This window comes from Ricinus communis, chromosome 7, assembly GCF_019578655.1.
Source record: "Ricinus communis isolate WT05 ecotype wild-type chromosome 7, ASM1957865v1, whole genome shotgun sequence".
In the NCBI taxonomy this organism is placed as follows: Eukaryota; Viridiplantae; Streptophyta; class Magnoliopsida; order Malpighiales; family Euphorbiaceae; genus Ricinus; species Ricinus communis.
In genome coordinates, this window is record NC_063262.1 from 29,038,050 (window position 1) to 29,052,963 (window position 14,914).

Genomic DNA, 14,914 nt, shown 5'->3' on the forward strand with positions numbered 1-14,914 from the left:
AGAAAAGTGTATAACAGTTATTGAATGATCCTATATATATATATATTATGTATGTTCAAAAATAGTGCTGAGAGAAAGGACAAATGAAATAGAGAAATGGCATGTGGTGGTGGGCGGTGGGCGGTGGTTTGTAAATATGTAATTCTTGGATTTAAGCTTACTTAGGGAAACAGAAACATGCGTTAGATTCATTCAGAGCTACACGTATGCAAGTAGGCCTGTCTTTACGCTAACTGGTTGCCAAGAATATTATTAAATAACCATCAAAAAGAAAAACATTTTATAATCTCTGCAACTGCAAGTGTAGAAACATTGCAAATTAAGGCAGGTGGCGGTACAGGTGGAAGAAAATCTCCTTTAGTCGCAAGCAACCATATGCACATCTTCATGCATGGAAAATAAAGGCATGCACTTATACACATGCTGAGTGAAGATCATCTTAGGGCATGGAGTACTAACAGTATTATTTTAAGAAATAATAATAAACACTTCCAAGACCCACACTTTGCTTTTCTTGTAATAATATTATTTATACATATTCGATTTCCCACAAGGTTTTTGAAATTAAGCTAAGTGAATGAGAGAGAGAGAGAGATAAATAGTACTGTAGCAAATTAAGTCCTAGTCAAAAAGGTTTGAATCCCAAACCCTACTTAGGGTTTTGAGCTTAATGAATTGAAAACTAAAAAGAAAACACAGTATGCATAGTATAAGAAAGAAGTTGAAGAAAGAGACGAGGATGAGCATTCCTAGGGCTTGTTAGCTTATGAGAGGATTCTATTTTCAGACACGCATGAGCCTTCCACCTTTTTTTAATGCTCTCTACAATTACACAGATGAAGCCAAATTCTCTTTCCCTATTTTGACTTCACTTTATGTATTCATATGCCATGCATCTAATAACTATAACAATACCACCTATAATTGATGCGGTGTAAGTTTAACAATATTTAATATTACCATTTCTAAAACACCCATCAAAATGCCAAAATCAAATCTTTTTTTTTTTAATTTTAATTTTTAAAAAGGAATACAGAATAGTAGGAAGCCCTGAGACTAATTAACCCAATAGAGGACAAGGCATGGGAGCAAAAAGGAAAGAATGGAGTCGGACCCTTTTCATCTTTAATAAAGTTTTACTTTTCTTGGAAATCTCTTTCTTTCCTTTTTTTTCTTTTGAGCAGGAGGGAGGAGGGTTTATTCATATATTATAATTTTATATGCTACTAATAAAATGCTGGAAGAGAAAGAGATTGTTAGGGATGAGATTGGCAATTTTAAGGTAAGAGGACAGAAAGAGAGAGAGAGAGAGAGGGGTTAGCCATTCCAAGGAGGCACGGGTGCTCCGCTGATTTCTCCAATGCAATCCCAGTTCCCACTGGCCTACTTTGCTTTGAATGTAGATTTAAGTATTAACCCTTTTCTTTCTCTCTCTCTCTCTCTCTCTCTTATGGGTTTTGAGCAAGATACATTTATATAATATCTTGTACTCTCCTATATGTGCATGTGTAACTACAAAAGTAGATGAACAAGGGGATACTTCTTTCCCTTTATAATACAGTATATAATTCCTGTACTCTTCTATATTTGCATCTGTAACTACAAAAGTAGATAATACTTCTTTCTTTTCTTTTATTATTTTTCTTGCTACCTTCAATTCAAAGACAAATGTATTATTATGGAGGATATGACAAAGTTGCACTATTCTATTCTATATATATAAAATCATATGCAAAAGCTTCATACTAATTTTTTTTAAATAAATTATGTTTATACATTATCAAGTCGAATTGGCTGTATTAAACCCCTAGCTGGACTTGTAATATTTCCGCCACCTCAAGGAGTATATCCCCTTTTTGTTCAATTTTGTGTCACCGCACTGTAGAAACAGTCTTCACATTGCAGGAGTAGGTGCAATTCCAGCTATTACAGAAGCCATATGGATTCATTTTATAAGCAATGTATCAGAGCCTGCAAACACTAGAGAGATAGGGAGTTACAGAGTATGAGAGCCTCATTGAAGGTTACTAAAAAAGAATGGTTCAAGCAGGCAAGTGAATAGCTGTGAGTGTGAGGAGCTAAAATGAGGAACCCCACAGCACAGCACAGCGCAGAGATCAGAAAGGTGTGCATGTGTAACTGGACTTTCTTACGTCGTCTGTTTCTAAATTACACCATCTCTCTGGGCCCAATGTCATACGTCATGGGCTTAACCTTCACTCTTAATCTTTTTTTTTTCCTTTTAATATTAATAAATATAATAAGCCTACGGGAAAGGAATCAAAATAATACTAATAATAATAATTTCATACAAATAATACAAATACAACCCAGAAACTGAATAATGCCAACTTAATTATACCCACAAATTAATATTATTATTATTATTAAATGTATGAATAATTTATCAGTGCAGAAAACACCATATCTTTTTAATTAAGAAAACAATAATTTGTTTTTAATTGAAATATCATTAATATTATCAATTAGACGAATCTCATTTATATGTATTTAAGGGAAAAAGGGATGTGAGGGTTAATCTTCTTTTGTTCCAATTATTGAACTCTCAAGACTTCAAGTAATTTAGAAATGTTGGGTAGGATTCTTATAAGTGATCCTTCTCATATTTATGATATTCAATTATAATGGTTTCAGTTTATCTGACACATAAATTATGTATATATGACATTTTATCATTTCATTATCTTCCTCCACATAAACCAGAAGAAAACAATGTTTGTAGTCCCTTCAATATTTGATGTTTGACCCTTAGGCAATTCCCATGATTAATGCTGCCATGCTACCTAAAAATAAAAATGTATCCTAAATCTGCTCGGCATTACACATTCACCCATTCTCTCGAAAGCAAGATCTCCTATTTCTAGACAGTACAACTCACTGAGTTGTTGTTGTCAATGAGAACAGTATTGGTTATAACATATGGAATTCTTATCTTATCTTTTGGTTTTGATGGGTGCTGCTGCAATACTGAGAACTATGTAAACTGTATGAGTGGAGATGTAACATCTTAAACTAGAGGCTGAACTTAATTATGAGTAATTAATATAAAGGAGAATTTGAAGAGGAGAATATAGTAATACTGGCATGAGGAACACATGTCATTCTATTTTGGGGGTGGCAAGATCTCAGTAGAAACACATGGCATTCGGTCACTTCACATAAAATATTCAGAAAACCTGAATTTGATTATTATTACTCTGTGCAGGAGACTCATAAGACAGCCCCTTTTCATGACTCAGGTGGGTGAGGATATACCCATTCAGTCATATAATGCAGGCAAAAGCAGGCGAGTGGTGAAACTTTCTTGTTTTTTTTTTTCTTAAGAAAAGAAAGAAAATATGTTCATACACCCCATTTTCACATTACAATTAAATAATAAAAACTTGCAGTTAAGATAGTAATTTTGGCCAACCCAACCCTAAAAGAAGAAGAAGAAGAAGAAGAAGAAGAAGAGGGTATTACTAGGTCAAAAGTCATACCCTTTAATTTATCTTTTTCTGCATTCTGTATGTTAAGATAGAGAGGTGGGTAAGGGTTGGGCATGATTATATGATTAGATTACCGAGAGACAGAGAGCATTTATTTTATTAAAACATTTTTGATTTTTAGTTACAGTAAGATAGCATAGCATAGCAGGCTTTTAAATATAATATAAAGGACTTTGTGGCCATGTGGGTTTTACCGTCTTTTGATTCCTTTCTTGACGGTCAAACTTACAGTAGTCTTGTTTTTATTTATTTGCATTGCACCCTTCGAGATCACTCTCTCTTTTCCCACCACCTTTTTAAATTACTACTAATAAATAATAAATAATATTGCTTAATTACATGTAATTATTAAATGCATTACCATCATAATATGCACACCATGTATGACAAATTATATATATCTGTATAGTCGTCCTTTTAAGGAAAATAAATTTAAATAATAAAAAAAACATTGGAAATATGGTGAATAAAATAAATTAGAAAGGAGTTGACAAAGACATTGAAAAGGGAGATAAGTATCTGAGAATTCCATTTGGATCCTTGGAAATTAGATTTTCTTCCAATCTGTCCCTCTCTCTCTCTCTCTTTTATCTCATAAAGAAAAACCAAGAAAACTAATGAAAGAATGAGAAATAACCTCAAAGAAACCCGGAAGACAGGGGTTAGTGTCTTCTTATAGGGGTGCAAGAAGCATACCCGTCTTCATATTTTAATTCTTTTTTTTTTTTTTTAATTTTGTTTTCTCTTTTTTAAGAAAAGAAGAAGAAATGAAGAAGGAAATTTCACTTTCTATTACTATATATATAAATAAATAGATATTAGTAAGAATGAATAATAATGGCAGTATATAGGATTGTGGGCTTGCATTAAAGAAATACTATAATAAAGTGTCAGTCATGCATGAATATATGCGGTAGAGAGAGAAAAGGGAGTCCCTCCCTCCCGTTTCTAGCGGGGGAGCAGTTTGATGATTAGGAGTATGAGATAATAGTAAAATAAAGAGCATGGATTGATGGATGGAATGTGAGAAAGTTATGGGTGCTGTTGTTTGAAGGCAGAGTGTGTGTGTGTGTGCTCTTTTTCCATGAGAGATATATTGAAGAATTGGTTAGAGAAGGGAGTGGTAGCAGCAGATTACACTGACATTGATATGACTTGTGTCCAACTGGGCATCTATTCATTCAATAAATGGGTGTGTATGCTGCCTCTGTATGGGTTCTTTTCTTTCCTTTTCTCAGATTTTACTGTGCCATCTGCTGTTTTACACCAAAATGAGATGAATATCACACGATGTAGCCAGTAAATAAACCCTTTTTATTTAATTACTTCCACTTGCATTTTCAATTTCAGATGATTTCTTACGAATGATAACATATCATTTTAAGAAGCATATTCTAATATTTAAATTCGAAACTTTAGCTGGGTGAGCCTTATGAGAATTTATCTGGTAAAAATGATTAAATAAGATCCAACAGGTTTAAAGAAGAAAAGGACGAACTGTACAGTGTCTTCTTTTAATTTATGATATGTGTATCTTTGAAAGTTCAAACTTCAAAAGGTGTTTGTTTTAAGTTTAGGAAACCACATGCTTATAGGTTACTTATAGGCATAGGCTTGTATGCATAATGCATCCTCTCCTCTTCTTAAAATAAGTTTAACTATTGAAGACTAAAGGCATGGAGATAAGGTTCAAGTTGTCCAGTTTTGGATTGCAATCTTTACAATATAACCTTAAACTATTACAATAGTACATTCAAAATTATGTGCTCCTCGTGCACCCTTTTCATTACTCTTTTTAATTTTTTGTGCTATTTTGTAAGGCAATTTTAAATGTAGAGAGAGTGGATTTGGTGCAACTAGAAGGTGCCTAAATCAGAAGGAATGGTAAAATAGGCATTACCAAGAACTCCTCTTAAAGTCATTAATTTTGAACACTTTTGTTTTCTTTTCTTGGTTGGTATTAACTGCATGCAAAAGTACAGTACTGCCCATAAAGGCCAGCATGTACTGTATTCATTTCACATTTGCAAGAGTTAAAAGATTCAAGTGCCCTTGACTAAGGAAAAGAAAAGGGGTGCTCCATCTATGGTTTATGAGAAAGAGAAAGCAAGACAAAGCTTATAATATGAATCCTCATTTGTTTTTTAATTAGATTTATTTCTCTTTCTTGACCTTCTTCCCTCTTCTTCCTTGCCTACTCTACTCATGGTTTCCTTCATTTCTTTCTTTAATACTTCATGCATGAAGTAGTTATTCTTCTACCTCTCTTTGCTCAACCCTTTAACATACAGAGAAACTCACTACTCGGGTACTTCTCAATATGGCATCCATGAATAACTGGTTAGGCTTCTCCCTTTCCCCTCATGAACTGCCATCACATTCTGATCATCATCAAGATCATCACTCTCAAAACACAGCCTCTCGCTTAGGTTTCCATTCCGATGAAATCCCTGGTGCTGATGTCTCAGGCGAATGCTTCGATCTCCCTTCTGACTCGACTGCTCCTTCTCTCAACCTCCCTGCCCCTTTTGGTATTCTTGAAGCTTTCAGAAACAACCAGTCTCAAGGTTTGTACCATAAAGCTAGCACCTTCCGAAACAATAGTACTAAAACCCTAATCCTCTATTTTTAGTTCTCAAAAAGCATCATCAGGCTACTGTAAAGATATTAACATAGTGAAAATGACTTCTTGTGGTTTTCAAATAGTCTAAGTGTTTTTCTTTTTGTTGCGTCTCCCAGAACTAGAACTAATGGTTTTGTTTTTCTTTGCCTTCCTTTGCAGATTGGAATATGAAGGGTTTAGGCATGAACCCAGGTACCACCTACAAAACAAACTCAGACCTTTCTATGCTCATGGGTAGTTCATGCAATACCCAAAGTATTGATCAGAATCAAGAGCCCAAGTTAGAAAACTTCCTTGGTGTCCATTCTTTTTCCAATCACGAACACAAGCTTCCTGCTTGCAATACTATGTATAATACAGGTACTGGGGACTACATGTTCCAAAACTGCTCTTTACAACAGGCTACACCAAATGATAGAACAAGCAACGGTGAAGGTACTGACAGTATCAATGCTAGCAGTAGCAATAGTTCTATTGGTTTATCAATGATCAAGACCTGGCTGAGAAACCAGCCAGCACCGACACAACAACAACAACAGCAACAACAAGAAACCAAGAACACTAATGGCGGTGGTGCACAAAGTTTGTCTCTTTCTATGAGCACTGGGTCACAGTCAGGCTCACCTTTGACACTTCTTGCAGCAAATGGAGAAGGCAATAATAGTAGTGGAGATCACAGTTCTTCTTCTGATAATAATAAGCAGCAAAAGACAACAACACTTACAAATGGCATCGATAGCCAAACAGGCGCTATTGAAGCAGTTCCAAGAAAATCAATTGATACATTTGGACAAAGAACATCTATATACCGTGGTGTAACAAGGTATATATGTATATATTCGTTAAAAATACCCATGAATCTTTCTTCTTCTAAACCTTGAAAGATTCTCTCTTTTGTTAGTACTTTGTTTCCTGTTATTATTACATTTGAGTTGGCAATATGTAGTAATAATTTTAGGGTTTTGTTTTCTTGCAGGCATAGATGGACAGGTAGATATGAGGCTCATCTATGGGATAATAGTTGCAGAAGAGAAGGACAAACCCGAAAGGGAAGGCAAGGTATGGGTTTACATTATTTATAATTAAAAAGAATTTTATAAACATACAAATTTATAGGAAAAAAAAAAACTCTACTTTGCATATATCAGTAGATTCTGTGGAAATGGAAAATGATTTCTTTTTATTCTCACCCTTTCGATTAATCATTCGTTTATGGTGTTTCAATTTTAATACTAACTCTGTGTGCTGCCCTTTTCGGATGATGCTTACATATCTTCATGTGGGGCTTCCTAAATCTCATTTCAGTTTATTTGGGTAAGGATTATTTTTCTTTCTTTTTTCTGATAAAGTTTTCATATATGATAATGCTTACATCTAAAAACCAATCTCATTTTGGAACTCTTTTTGGCTTGATTTAAATTCATAATAGGTGGATATGACAAAGAAGAAAAGGCAGCTAGAGCATACGATTTAGCAGCATTGAAATACTGGGGCGCCACTACCACCACCAATTTCCCTGTATGTTTCTACTTTTCTTCGCTTTTTAAGGCATTTTTGGCTCATTAATATCACTTTCTTTTTTCTTTTCAGTGTTACTCTTTTTTTGGGTTTGGTTATATTTGGTCTGGACCAATGTAGGCCAATGCATTGACATGCAGTTCTTTTAAGTGAAACACTAGTGGAGAGAAAAGTTTGGAGTATTGTTTTATATTGATTTTCCTTTTAAATTTTGTTTTACATATTTTAAGCTCTAGTGCCCCCCAAAAGAATCCCAATAACGGGGATTATGTGCCCTAATACAGAAGAAAATGAAGGACTGTGTAATCTGTGCGTACAATTTCACCGTCATACGTGGGTCTTGTTTACTGATACTGAAACCTTTTTCTGTAAAATCTGTTAAACTGCAGATTAGCAACTATGAAAAAGAGTTAGAAGAAATGAAGCACATGACAAGGCAGGAATATGTTGCGTCTTTGAGAAGGTACTTACAAATGCCGTTGTCTTCTATTCACCTCACCAAATCGAAAATGTTACTTAATATATATATATCTCTTGAATGCAGGAAGAGTAGTGGGTTCTCTCGTGGTGCATCCATCTATCGAGGAGTGACTAGGTGATTAATTTTCCCTGGAGCCTACTCAAGATTAATTATCTAATTAATGTCTTTTACTGAATTCCTAATTCTTTCTTTTTTTATTTAATTTTTGTTGTTCACTGATACGATAGTAAACCTAATACTTGATTAATGATCCAAAATAATCCTGGGTCTTCCATCTTTTTGTAGACAAAAATCGTTTAGCACACATAAAGAAAATCTATGTAGTCAAGATTTATAGAATGTCTGACAAGATTACCAAGTTTATCATCTTAGAGCAATGAAAATTTATATATAATGTGGTATTTCAATTGTACATCAGTTACAAATTTCTTTTTGTTTAGCAATTGTGTTTTTTTCTTGCTTGCTAATTAATTTTTTATTTTGTTCCATATCCATATCCATATCTTAGACACCATCAGCATGGAAGATGGCAAGCAAGGATTGGCAGAGTTGCAGGGAACAAAGACCTTTACTTGGGAACTTTCAGTAAGCTTCTGATGCAGATTGCAGATTGCAGATTGTATTCAATTTAAACATGCAATTCAAGTTCTTTGGAAAATTTTAATTTAGTGGAAAGTTGGAGTTTGATCCTGTTTGAACTTTGCAGGCACCCAAGAAGAAGCAGCAGAGGCGTATGATATAGCAGCCATAAAGTTCCGAGGATTGAATGCTGTAACAAACTTTGACATGAGTAGATATGATGTTAACAGCATCCTGGAGAGCAGCACATTGCCTATTGGTGGAGCAGCTAAGCGACTAAAAGATGCTGAGCAGGCAGATATGATTGATACACAAAGAACAGACACTGGCAATATCAGTTCACAACTAACGGATGGTATCGGCAGCTATGCCACCGCACTTCATGGTTGGCCTACTCTTGCATTTCAACAAGCTCACCCTCCTCATCAACCTTTTACCATGCATTATCCTTATGGACAAAGGCTCTGGTGCAAGCAAGAACAAGACACAGATACAAACCACAGCTTTCAAGATATTCATCAACTACAACTAGGCAACACCCACAATTTCTTTCAGCCTTCTGTTTTGCATAACTTAATGAGCATGGATTCTTCCTCAATGGAACATAGCTCTGGGTCTAATTCAGTTATGTATAGCAACGGAGGAGGAGGTCATGATGGAAGCAATCAAGGAATGGGTTACGGAAGCAATGGGGGTGGTGGGTACGCAATCCCATTAGCTACAGTTATAGCTAATAATAGTAATGATGATGGAAATCAAAATCAAGGGATTGGGTTTGGAGATGGTGAAGTCAAAGCACTTGGATATGAGAACATGTATGGATCATCAGATCCATACCATGCAAGAAACTTGTACTATCTTCCACAGCAATCATCATCATCCTCAGGTGGGGCAGTGAAGGCAAGTGCATATGATCAAGGTTCGACATGTAACAATTGGGTTCCAGCTGCTGTTCCTACAATTGCTCCAAGGTCCAACAATATGGCTGTCTGCCATGGAGCTTCAACATTTACAGTGTGGAATGATACGTAAAGAAAGATTGTGGGGTTGGGGTGCATATTGGAAGGAAGAATACATACTGATGGTCAAGATCATAGGGGGCTAGGAAGAAGAAAAGCAAAAACAACAAGAAATGGAATGTATACAGAAATGATTTTCCTAATTTTGATTTTTCATGGTCCTTTCTTCCTTCAATATTTCACTAATATAGACTTAAAAGGAAGATGGGCTTCTTTTTCTTTTTTTCTTTTTTAATCTAACTTGGCAGGATTAAAATGTTATGATTAAAGGGATCTAAGTGAAGTTAAGGAATAGCAATGTAAGAGCTTAAGATGGTCTTATTTGCTTTGGGGGAACTTCATATGGATTTAGATCCTCGGAATAGTCTTTTTAACACCAGACTTTGTAATTTTGAATAACATAGTTACTATACAAAGAATGGGATTTCCTTTTTTCTTCTTCTTTTCCTTGTGCATTAAATTAATGACATATTTCGAGTGTACCAAAATGAATTTAACTGAGAACTTAAAAGAAATTCCATTACTTAAGAGTTCGAATCCACACAGCAAATATTAAATTTTGAATAACCTTCTTTCTTCATTTAATTCAAATACCTTATAAAAATAATTGAATAATTAACAGGTTTACTTTAACATATATATATAAGACTATATTTACATTAATTTAAATAAACAGCTTTTTCAATATAAATTTATTCAATATTTGGCTAATAATTTCTTTATCCTGATTGTGGTGTACCAAGTTTATGTTCTCAATTATTCACAAACTATAAATAAGTAAATTAAATAACAAAGTATCAACTGTAAAACACCTAAATGGCATACCAGACTTCAAGTGTATATACACTTGGAAGACTAAATTAGTGGCACCTTTTTTTAGAGAAACAAGAAACTTAACTGGCTGACCACACGGCAAGCCATTTGCTAAATTTTGTAAATGCAAACATATTACTCAGAAGGATCGGCAAAGAATCTGATCTCACAAAAATCTACAATTTTGTTGAGCTCAAGCTTGGCCCAGTTTATGTCTCCATAATGGAAGTCCTAATGTATGGAAAATTAAGAAAAACATTATTGCTCATAGTTTCTTTTTTATAGGTAAATTTCATTGCTTGTAAAGAAGAAAATGAACTAATTCTGTCCTGGAACTTTTGACACAATATCAAACTAATCTATCCCCTCAAAACAAAAAAACATCAAACTAATCTAAGATAAATCTTTTGTTAAACCAGGATAAAATACTTTTCTATTAAAATCTCAATGCATGGGCCTCCAAATATATCAGGGGAGAACCATTCTTTAAACCAATACAACACCCCACTTCCACAGTACCCGTCTTGTGTTTCCCTGGAACCTATTCATACTTGCAAATTAATGTTCTATATTTCTCGTACGTAATCAGATCTAATCACTCTGTCAAAAGTAAGCTCGATCGAGCTTTTATTATATAAAATATGAACTCGTTTTTCTAATTATTTGATTAAACATTGTAAAAGGGTATGTAAATCTTATTCTGTAGTTAGATAGGAACTTGAGCTTCTGAATCAACTTCTTATTCCCCATGTCTTGAGCAAAATACTTAGCATATTTTTTTCAGGATGGGTAACCGTAGATGGGAGAGTTAGTTGCAATTTACATAATATGCCAATAAGCTTCTGATTGTAATATACAGAAACGTTACATATGCTGAGTTCAGCGCAAAACTGGCTTGAAAGGGTAGGGAACCAATTGGAAGAACCCCTGTTAAAATGATTGAAGGGAAGCCGAAATTGTAGAATTCCTAAGTTATTACATGCATAAACATAAACAAATCCTGAAGAATATTATAGTTACTGAGATAAAAGAATTTGTTTCCTATCTGTGTGAAGTTCTGTAATTTTTCGAGTAGAAATTCTATGTATTACTAGGAGTGAACTCCTCCAATATTTGATCTTTACCACTATTTTTCTAAAATATTATTATCAACATTAAATCCGATTTATTATCACTATATTTCTAAATTATTCTTATAAAATTAGCTATAACAATTATAATTTTAAAAATAAAATATAAAAATTAGTTGCAAATGACAATAAAAACCTACCACAAGATTAAATTCCATAAACATCGATTTACATAGGGAGAGCTAAGCTAAGGCGAATTAATCAATTAAGGACTTTGATTTCTTGTGTTATTTGGAACACGATAGTGTGGTTATTGCTATTAAACAAATGGATTTACATAGGGAGAGCTTAATTACTCTCTACAAGAATTGAAGCGCTGAAACTAGAAAAATTTAGGAAGAACATCCTTCACCATATATCTAACAAGATACTGGTAGGCTATTAAAGTTGGATGAATCATATCCCAAAATAAGAATTTAGAAGGGTCTTCGCACGTTGGAGTCCATGGATCGCACAGAAATGATACCTGAAGTAGTCCACTTCCGCAGCACCCTTTCTTGGTTTCACTAAAACCTGTTCATATAATGCCACAAATTATTGAATGTCCCATTTGATCAATTTCCCTTATTCTCACGCCATCTTCCTGTGTTGTACGTACGTATTCATGTGTTTATTATTCGTGCTTCTAAGACTGTATATCATTAATGCCATGGTAGTATACGAACTAGTAATAGAAAACATCACATGTGAAGGGTTAGCCTATTCAACAGTGCCATTAAAACCAAAAAGATACTATATATCTTACCCTTAATTTGTTCTCACAACATTATATATAATACTTTTATATTTTTCACTGATGTGGAATCTTTAATTCTAACCAAACTTACCATATTTTTTTGGATAAGTAATCATGTCAATTACTGGTCTATAGAAATCATTATAGACAATTCTGCTCCCCGGAAGAGTTGCCTGCATTTGACTTAATAGCTTCACAAGCTTTTGATTGTAAGCTTGAGAATCTCTATTCTGATCCTTCAAGCAATGTCTCTGTGATAGATTCTGAAGACTCCTACTCATTTGTACAGGTAAGCATCCTGTTGGCCCAAGCCCGCTTACAACCATCGAACGGCAACCGAGATCATATAATTCCTGAAAGTTTGTATACAATCGATTGATATGCGTGAACCTTAAAAAAATGGTCGACAGAATTTACTGCAGATGAGAAACTAAATACCCTTTTCTTAATTACCTTAGCAACGCTGTGGATCTTATCCAATAGGAAATCTTGGTATCCACTTACATTGAAGTGCAACCTTCTTGCAGGAATGTCGTAGAAATTAAAGAACCAATCATTTGTTCCAGCACTAAGAATCACCAAAGCACTATGAATTATCTTCAGAGCCTTTTCTTCCCCGACAATTCCTTTAAGTCTCTCTATATAGTTTCTAAAGAGCTCTATTTGCTTGGAAACAGGGTTAGCTTGGGAAAATATACTGGTTGAATCATCAAATCCGGAACCAGCTGATGCGAAATTAACACCAGTAATGAGATCATCATTGGAAAAGTCTAGGATCCAGAAAAGGAGGAACAGTTTCTTTAATTCCAAGAATTGAAGCCAACATGTCAGGAATTAGTTTTCCATTTGAAAACCTTCCTGTTGGAATCCCCCCTGCATAATCTTGACCATAGGGATGATAATTAGCTTTGATCCACGTCAGGATATAGTTGTTATTGCCAGAATCCATTACTGAATCACCAAAGACAAGAATGGCTGGAAATGTAGGTAAAGGAGTTGGTTTCTTGGCAGCATTGCAAGTGCAGAAAAAGATTGTAAAGATAAGGAATAAGTTGATTGCTGCAGCCATTGGGAAACTTGAAAAGGAAGGGAGGCCATGTATCCTGTTTTATATAGGGACTTGCATATATACAAAGATAGTGCGGTAGTTACTAAGTAATATATCAGTACAAAATGAATGTAAATTCAATTTATTAATTTCCTGGAAAAATTGTCGTACCATTTGGCCAGGTGGGCATATATATCCAGTCTCTATCACGTAACAAACATATCAATAGGAAGAATGCATACGTATGTTAAGTACAGCTTTGTTATAGAAAGATAAAATATAACCAACATATTTAAATTATTTTCCTTTGAATTATTGATTTTTTAAATATAATTTATTTAAATATACTGGCTGGCCTTTAATTCCAAAAATTGAATAACCAAACAAAATGTGACATGTATAAATGGAGATTTGCGGGTTTGTCTGAATTATGAGGGAAAAAATGAGAGGGAATTAAATTCCATGCAAGTAGTGAAAGGGCTGAAGGCTCAGAATTGAATTAATATAAATGTATGTAGGCCATGATGATATGTTTTGGTTAGATGCAAATTGCAAGGCGGTGGCCCTTTACTTTAATGCTTCTCCACCAGCCAATATATGACATCCAAGAACCTTGTCCATGCATGTAGTTGACACTAAGATTTTATGCAAAACCAGATTCGTTAATGTAGAACAATGATTTAGTTAGTTTTCATCAGTTGTTTCATAAGGTAATGTTTATGGGAAAAAGAAAAAACCAAGGATTTGCAGATGGATTAGGTGGATGTAACGGGTTATGAAGAACGCGGCTTAAATAAATTTTTTATTCTGTATCGAAATATGCTCTAGATCAACTCTAAATATATATATACTGTAAGAGAAACGTGGAGAATATGCCATTTCCAGTGAAGAAGACATATCACATAAGTACGGTTAATAATTTACAGTCAAGATGTATACATAAAACTGCACAAGTTTATCCTAACTTTAATTCACATTGGGCATATGATTTAGGTGAATGTCTTTATTATTCAATGCCTTGATGTTGTTGATATTCGAGGAGCATTTTCTCCCACATTGCTAAGTTAACAATGTGGAGGTACTTTCCAAACCTATATAATAGAGGCCTCACCTTGTTATTAAAGTATTCCAAAATAAGAGAAAAATATTAGAGAGTTAAGCAATTATTTTTCTCCTATTATAAAGAGAGAATTTTAATGTTTTCTCCTTTATAAATAGAGAGTTTGTAACTCCTATTATTTTTTCTTATAGTAAAATTCTTCTATCATTGTCCGTGGTTTTTTTACCCTAATTTGTTTAGGGGTTTTCCACGTATATCTGTGTGTTCTATTGTGTATTTTGTCTTTCTTTATCTTTATTTTCTAAATTATTAGCTGTGATTTTGCTCTATTAGATTCATATTTTTCTACAATTGGTATCAAAGCACCTGGTTGGTAAGAAATTCCTTAAAATTCTGTG

General features: G+C 34.1%; 2 protein-coding genes across 2 annotated transcripts; one reads left to right on the forward strand and one right to left on the reverse strand.

Moving 5' to 3' along the window:
* The first annotated feature begins 5,477 nt into the window (after positions 1–5,477).
* On the forward strand, positions 5,478–10,163 carry LOC8274244 (AP2-like ethylene-responsive transcription factor BBM2). Its single transcript, XM_015716684.3, has 9 exons — positions 5,478–6,076; positions 6,292–6,955; positions 7,109–7,191; positions 7,438–7,446; positions 7,562–7,650; positions 8,040–8,113; positions 8,195–8,245; positions 8,640–8,716; positions 8,838–10,163. Exons 1-9 carry the CDS (start codon positions 5,830–5,832, stop codon positions 9,740–9,742), a joined length of 2,199 nt encoding a protein of 732 aa, XP_015572170.1. The 5' UTR covers positions 5,478–5,829; the 3' UTR covers positions 9,743–10,163.
* Positions 10,164–11,795: 1,632 nt separating this feature from the next.
* Positions 11,796–13,540, reverse strand: LOC8274243 (GDSL esterase/lipase At2g30310-like). The gene is given in 4 exon segments (XM_015716651.3): positions 11,796–12,185; positions 12,500–12,761; positions 12,862–13,173; positions 13,175–13,540. Coding segments are annotated over 4 exon segments (1,068 nt in total). The 5' UTR covers positions 13,478–13,540; the 3' UTR covers positions 11,796–11,994.
* Between the last annotated feature and the right edge of the window lie 1,374 nt (positions 13,541–14,914).